The sequence below is a fragment of the Psammomys obesus genome, unplaced genomic scaffold (genome assembly GCF_907164565.1).
Source record: "Psammomys obesus unplaced genomic scaffold, mPsaObe1.curated_primary_1811, whole genome shotgun sequence".
Classification (NCBI taxonomy): Eukaryota; Metazoa; Chordata; class Mammalia; order Rodentia; family Muridae; genus Psammomys; species Psammomys obesus.
This window is the reverse complement of record NW_026596089.1, coordinates 3,074,992-3,083,000: the sequence shown is the minus strand read 5'-3', so window position 1 is coordinate 3,083,000 and position 8,009 is coordinate 3,074,992. Positions and strand designations below refer to the sequence as shown.

The window sequence follows — 8,009 nt, the reverse complement described above, 5'->3', positions numbered from 1 at the left end:
AGAAAGAAAGAAAGAAAGAAAGAAAGAAAGAAAGAAAGAAAGAAAGAAAGAAAGAAAGGCATTTCTGCATTATCTCACTCTAAACCACTAAGGAGAAAGTGAGAGTTAAGGAAATTAACAGCTACTGGCCAGAACTAGCAGGATAGTTCCACATTTCTGAAAGCAAGTTACATCTGACTTAGCATCTGTGGTGCCTGACCTCCAGGCACCAACTCCTGTTAATATATAAAGGTTCCAGACTAGTAACCTAGAAACAATAATGTCTCTATGGCATGTGCTCAGCCCTTCTCTGCCTCTTCCAACTTAGCCAGTCTAAAAGGCAACACATGCAAAGCTTCTTCTCCAATTTTCCCTTGCTGTGAGGGAAGTGAGTAAAGTGCTTTCCCTAAAAGATCTGACTTAGAGTCCCAGAACTCTCATTTTAAAAACTTGGTTAGCATGCTTATAATCCCAGAGCTGGAGAGGCAGACACAGCAGAGACAAATAGTGAGGCTCTCTGACAAATAACCCATGTGAGCAATGCCTCAGGAATGAAGCCAAGGTTGACCTCTGGAATACATGTTCTCTCTCTCTCTCTCTCTCTCTCTCTCTCTCTCTCTCTCTCCCCTCTGGAATACATGTTCTCTCTCTCTCTCTCTCTCTCTCTCACACACACACACACACACATACACATAATCACATACACACAAACCTATACTCACACACAACCATATATATAACCATACGCACATATACATTCACAAACTTGTATACACACACACACACACACACACACACACACAATCTTTCTGAGAAGCCCAAAGAGCATGCATTTAAACCTGCCTTAAAAACTAAGTCAGTTTCTGCTCTTAAAATGAGTAAGATACACTGACCCCAGTACCAGATATCCAGAGAGTTGGCAATGTCTGTCCTGAGCTGCTTTAAAAAAAAAAATCCATAAAGAAAACAAAATAAAATTGACCACAATCTCCATCAAAAGAAAAGAGAACAGACACTATATTTAAAGCACACACTGTAAGCTCAGCCCAGAAAACAGTGGTTATTTAGCGCTCTCAATTGTTTGTGGAGTCTTCTCAACACAAGCTCATCACCATTGCTACAGCAGACTGAATGAACATGTTAAAGGGTCTGGAAATTAGGTATGTCACACCAGGAAAGCTAAGGAGAGCCTTAGCTTTAGGAAGATGGAAATGATAGTAGAGCTTACTTCAGATACTCATGTGGGACCATTTTGAGGAGGGGCTGGCTGGACGACTAAGGGGAAACTGAAGTGCATTAAGACAGACATTCCCACAGCAGAAAACCAGTTGGCAAAGAAAGAGTGGAAGCCTCCCCAGGCCTAACAGAGAGCGGTTACTACATGTATACAGAAAAGCCAGCATTGCACATGGAGGGAGTCTAGTATGCCAGCAACCCATAAAAGGTCACAATCCTCATGCTCAGAGCTCAGGCTTCCAGACTCCCTCGCAGCTCTGGCCCATGGCCTCGTCTTAGGATGTGCATCCCACTACTTACCAAACTGGCTCTGCTACTGTCTAAGCATATCTGTCCAATTCTATCCTCTAGGAATAAGAAACAAGAAACCCCAGTGTGGGAGGGCCAGAGAGATTCCTTTTTTGTCTCTAGGCTCTATTTTAGACATAGATAACCTCAGACAATGGATACCCCCTAGTTCTGGGAAAAGCTTGCGAACTAGTTTCTGGGCAAACCTGAGCCAATCGGCATCAAGTATGACCACATATGGCTAAAAAGCACAGAGAGCATTGTTAGAGCACCACCTGGTCCCCAATCAACTTAGGCCTCGTGCAACTGTCCCTTAGGCCCCCAATCAGAATAGGGATTAGCTCATCACTCCTGGAAACCCCAGTTCCCTTTAAAAGGCCTGCTCCCCTTTGTCTGGGGTCACCTTTTTCTAGAATGGTTGATCCCTGCATGCCAGACTGTGTTGCTCAATAAAATCTGCTCTTGTCTTTGCATACTCTGAGTCTGGGTCTGTGTAAGTCGTTTTCAGACCCTTCAAGTGGCTGTCCACCAGCCTCTGATACTAATCTTCACAGCTCCACAAAGACAGCACACAAGACACTCAGAAGCAAACTTGGGTATTGAAAAACATTACAAATGAGATTTCCAGTACCATAAACTGCATGTATTCAGGCCTCTGCCAAGGAATTAATTCAGCAATGCCTGCTTCAATCCAGTCTCGAAGCTCACTGCTCACAACCCCTCTCTATACTTTTATACAAACTGCGTAGACTGGAAGAAGACACGTGGCACAGTTCATCTGGACCTCCTGTACATTGCCGACTATTTATGCACTTGAACAAACAAGTAGCAAAAATCCTGTCTGGTGACATCAGAGACTAAGTTTACTCGGAAGACAAACTGCTGACAATAAAAGCCACCATGGCGATGGCAGCAGGGATAACAGTGGGAATGTCCTTTCACCACAGCTGTGCCACCTCTGGACTTCTTGTCGTGTGATACGATAATGAGCTACTGAAGTCACCTTGAGTAGTGTTTTGTCTCTTGCAGTGGAAGGCTCGTTATTCACTTCAGGCAAATTTAAATTAAGCTCATGCCATGATACACCCTGTCAATTCCAAAGTCAGCCATGGTGACACACATTACCAGATGTGCCTGGCAGCTAATCAGGGCTCAGGAAGTAGAAGACTACTGCTAAGAGTGACATCAAAAGTCTCTTTTTCCCTGCCGCAGTGGCCAGGAGTAAAGATCCTACAGCTGCTGCTTGCAACTCCAGGTACATTAGTCATGCATGAGACACCATTAGGAGGCTGCTGGAGGATGGTTTTGTGCACTATACATTCACATGCTGATTTCTCTAGATATCTGGTTGCGGTCCTTGGCACTGAGGTTATTATTGAAGCATCTCCAGTCTCAATGTTGTGTAAAAATTGTTCTCCATCACCTCTGAATAAAAATTTGAACAACCTATAAAGGGGCAAAAGAATTAGGGTGGGACTTCCAATCCCATTAGGTAGAGCAAGAGAGAGAGGAGTCGCCTTGAGGACATGGATGAAGTAGGAACAGCCACAGTGAAACTAAGATAGCAAGTACTGGGCCATATGGCTGGGAAGTAGGCCAGGCCAGTACACTAGTCAGGTTAGAATAGTTCAATATCTGCCCAGCTATATTGCCTGAAGCTTATTAATAAATATAAAGGGTCTCTTTATCGTTATTGGGGAGCTCTAGAACAGTCCATACTTTTAATTTTCCAGGAGGCAGAAAAAAGGCTTAGGATCAAAAAGAAATCACCTGATACAACTTGAATCCTACTTTCTCTAGCAAAAGTGACACTATGAAAAGCCTATCTTTCTACTCAGGCCCCTAATAACTGCCGATGTACCTGAGCCCTGGGATCTCAGTGCAAGAGGAGGGAATGTGAAAAGCTTGAGGCCAAGTGGAGGGCTCCCTGTGACCAGGCAAATAAGATCCAGTACCTGGAACATATTACATTTGAAAGCAGCAGTTCTCAACCTTCCTAATGCTGCAACCCTTTAGTATAGGGCCTCACGTTGTGGTGACCCCCAATAATAAAATTATTTCTTTGCTTAATTGTAATTTTGCTACTGTTATGAATCATAATGTAAATATACATTACTCAGGACCTCTGTGGGTCACACAGTTTGAAAACCATTGTTTCAGCAGCTCCTCCAACAGCAAGGTCCAATGAGTGCTGCTGAAATCTCATTCTACTAACACTCTCCAGTTTTCTTTTGAATCAATTACAGAAAAGAACCATTTTAGCCCAAGAGAGGTCTTTCACCTGAACAAAAAGTATCTGTTTAGAAACCTGATAAAGGAATTCACAGAGAAAGCCTGAATACATGGCAAAGGGGGAACATAAGGAGGAAAAAAAAAAAAACATGAGAGCAAAAAACCCATTATTTCCCTGAACTGCTATTTTAATGGTGAGAGGAGGAAAGAGAGTCACAAAGAATAAGGAATTTATCAAAAGCCAAACTGTCTGTGCTTCAACTTATGAAAGAAAGAATAAAGGGCCAGCCGCAAACAAACCTCCTCAGGGAAAGGGAAGGAAACTGAGAAAAGGAGGACATACGGCACCAGTCTCTACACTTGACAGAGGATGAATAAAGTTCCTCAGGATCATTTAGATGCTTAGCTCCTATGAAGCAGAATATTCCAGAGACTCAAAGGCAGTCAATGAGTTCAGGACTGAGTTTCCATAATAATGAGTATGTCTAACTTCGCACTGACTGGTGATTAGTACAAGTTTCATGCAGGCTTGGCATTAGGACGGCTCTCACTTTTTCTTGGCCTCCACATCCACGTGAATCTGTCGCTTCTTTGGCGGGGGAGGGGGAGGCAGTTCCTGTTTAGACTTTTTTGCCATTCCTTGCTCTCTTACATGCACAGTCTCCAAAAGATCCTTCTGAGGAATCTGGGACATGCCGAGCTTTGCTACAGCCTGAGTCACCTGAAAGAAAAGTCACACTGAGCTCCAGTTTTACACGAAGGCCTTTACTGAGAGATATTCACAAAAAAAAGTCTCCCTATGAAAACATACAATTCAAGCCAAGCATGGTGGCACAAACCAACAATCCCAGCACTTTTTAAGTAGAGGTTCAAAGCCAACCACAGCTACATAAAAGCAAAGAAAAAAGTTCACTTCAGTGACTACTGGTATGTAGAACTGGCTACAGAGTTTAACTCCTTCTTAGCCATGGCCATGCCATTCTGTCATACTCCTCCATTCTGCCTGAACAATGACAATTCCCCAAACCAAAACTATAGTCACTCGTTTTTCTAGATTTCTTGCCCTGGGCACTCTATGGACCCACTGTAAGGCCAGAAGAGATATTTGTTGCCATTTTCTAAGTTACCACTTAACTCTTCTTAGCAGAGGACAAGAAAAAAACATTTAGTGTCCTTCTCTGTTCCCCTTTCTGTCCTGTAACCAACTATCTAAGCCTGCAAATAGACACTAGGCTCTTGTTCCAAAACTAGAGACCAACTGCAGGCTTTTCTCCTGAATTAAAAAAAAAGCTTGTACTATCACTGAATAGTCCATACTCTTGTTGTTGTTTTCTTCTCACTGGCCTTACATTCCAAGACAACTTAATCATCCCAAAATTAAACCTTGATACCTGTTCATAATATCCCATTCCCTCCTCCTGACCCCTGGCAACCTCACAGTATCCCATTCTCCAATCCCCCTTTAGCATGAAGCACTGAGCTCCTCTCATTCTGCCATACTCTGCCTGCCCTGCCCATTTCACATGTATAGAACCACTGCCCAATGAACAGCTGTTTTTGTTTATCATGATGTTTTTCTGGTTCAGCCACACTGTTGAAGTCTTGTTCTTACTGTCAACTAATACTGCACGCTTTGGATATGAGACTGTATTTATCTGTTCCTGAACACTTACAGGCTTTTCATGGTGTACTATACTACCCAAAACAAAAGGTACCTGGTTAGAAGAGTCTTCCAATCTCTGAACCAAAGAATCCCATCTCTGTGTTAGCTCCTCAGAGTCATTGTTCATCTTCTTAGATGCCTTGGGGTTGTTGAGTAATTGGCCCACGTCCTGGCCAATCTCACTCAGTTGGTCCAATGTCTGCCTCTTCATTTCCATGTCTTCCTTCAAAATCTAGAATGTAAACTACTTATCAGATGACAGCTCTCTCTGAACAAGATTTACCTTCCTTGGGAAGTAGAAGCAGGTAGATTTGTGGTACAACTGACAAGATTTTCTGCCATTTTATAAGCTATAAATAAAAGGCTCTTTGGTTCAATACCATGGACGGCAGCCACGTAGTAAAGGGAAATGAACCATAATCTACATTCACTCAGTAGTATTCACCCTTAGTTACAAAACATTAGACATCACAAGCTTACTGCAGATGCCAACAGGGACACACTTACAGCCAGACGCCGGACACTGATACTTAGTTCCTTCTGGTCTTTAAAGTTGCTGGTCTGGACGTTATTCAAAGCCTCTTCCTTTTCAGCGAGCCAAGCTTCCAACAGACACTACGAGTAATAACAAAAATTGGAAATATACATGGGAAATTATCTGGCAATTTGAGTAAGTTCCCAAATATCTAACAATGTCACATTTAATTGGGGATAATAAGAACTTCAAATATCTACGTTCAAAAACTAGCAAAGGCATCAGCCTCGTACAATTTACAGATTAACCTGCCATTAGTCCTCAACTAAGGTAACTTGTAAGAATGCTCTCTAATGTGGCAGGCAAGAGGCTGGAACCTGTAAGATGTGGAGTCCTGTGGGAGGTCACTGAGGGTACTCCCCACAGAAGGAAAGAGTGCTGTTCTTCTAGAGCATCCATAAATTCCTGAGAACCACTGTTACAAAAGAGCAAGGCTGACCCCTTCCTGACCTTTGGCTTCCTGTGTCCCCATGTGGCCCTCCCTTTGTTGTACATTCCCACCATGATGCTAAGTGTTGTGACCTCACAGTCAGGGGGTTTTCATGAGAGCTAGCCTCACACTCTTTGATATTTCCACCTCTAAAACTATGAACGAAGCAGCCCCTTTAAGACTGTGGGTGTAATCCAGGCATGGTAGTGCACTCCTTTAACCTCAGAACTCTGGGAGGCAGGGGTAGGTGGATCTCTTTAAGAAAGAGGCCAGCCTGATCTACAAATTAAGTCCTGTACAGCCAAGGCTAGACAGAAGAAACCCTGTCTCAAGAAAGGAAAGAAAGAAAGAAAGAGAGAGAGAGAGAGAGAGAGAGAGAGAGAGAGAAAGAAAGAAAGAAAGAAAGAAAGAAAGAAAGAAAGAAAGAAAGAAAGAAAGAAAGATTGACTGTGGTAGAACTACTAGGTTCAGTCCTTGGTAGAATATACTCATAAAAGGTTATAAATAACCCTTTTTGTCCAATATATCACTCAACCTCTAGGATATTTTTTGGTTTGGGTTTCAGTTTTGTTGCTGTTGTTTTGATAGTGTCTCTCTAGTATACTGAGATGGTCTTAACTTGCAATCCTCGTGACTCAGCCTCCTGAGTACTTGGGACACAGTGACACCAAACCTGGCTAGGGATTTCATTATAGCAGGAGAAAATTATTCCATACAGTAACTATCCATAAATTTTAAGAAGATGATTAGATAGAGGACATTAAATCCAATTAATTATGCCAAGCTTAAAGAAAAAAAAATCATATTAGAACTCTTAAGTTTTAAGCAAAAGAAAGCTTAGAGATTTTCTTATCCCTTCCCTGCTTCTGTTTTTCTGTTTTGTTTTGTTTTGTTTTTTTAGAGAAGGAGACCAACAGCAATTTACATGCTCAAGGTCAGTTAGCTAGTTAATGACAGAGCTGAGTCATGGACCCCTACTCCTAAATCAACCATCTGTCCACAACACCTTGTGGGGAGAAGTATGCAAATGGTCAAAGTTCAAAAGCAATTACATTACAGGAGAAAGTCTGAGCATGGCCCAAGGCCAACAACAAAAATACTCAAAATTCACAGCCAATAGTGTACGTTCTTTTAGAAGATATTAAGTGATGGGGATAGCCTTAAGGGCCAACTGTGGCTGCATTAAGACAACCCCCCAAAGTAGTATGTATTACAGAAATGCTTTTCTGTATAGCTAAGGGGCAAGGGCTTAGTTCTGGACTTGAAATGGGATGAATTCTTTCTCAGTTGTCTTATTAAATCAGTTTATTTACAAGCTATTTCTTATCTCTGACATCTACTACCACCACCACCCCAAAAAAAAAGAAAGGAAAATTAGAAAAATAAAAAACAAATACAGATCCTATCTCCAGTCTAGTAAAATTGTTAAGATAAGTAAATAAACAACCAAGGAACAAAATGGAAGTGCATACACAACACACACACACAAACATACACAGAGTTAAAATGTCTTACCAGCAGTCAGTAATGAATGGAAGGTCTGTTTAAAGCTTCAAATGATACAAGTGGTCAAATTCTTGGTATATCTTGGTTTTTTAATGTGTGTGTGTGTGTGTGTGTGTGTGTGTGTGTGTGTGTGTGTGTGT

The 8,009-nt window shown here is 41.9% G+C and overlaps 1 protein-coding gene across 2 annotated transcripts in view; it reads right to left on the bottom strand.

The window, feature by feature from the left end:
* The window catches only part of Utrn (utrophin), a 538,848-nt gene that overhangs the window by 375,911 nt on the left and 154,928 nt on the right, over window positions 1-8,009 (bottom strand). For both annotated transcript variants that reach the window (XM_055627734.1, XM_055627735.1), the window contains exons 15-17: window positions 5,906-6,013; window positions 5,451-5,630; window positions 4,287-4,456 (exon numbers count right to left, since the gene is read on the bottom strand). In XM_055627734.1, the coding sequence (XP_055483709.1) occupies window positions 4,287-4,456; window positions 5,451-5,630; window positions 5,906-6,013 (458 nt within the window). The remainder of the gene's footprint in view (window positions 1-4,286; window positions 4,457-5,450; window positions 5,631-5,905; window positions 6,014-8,009) is intronic.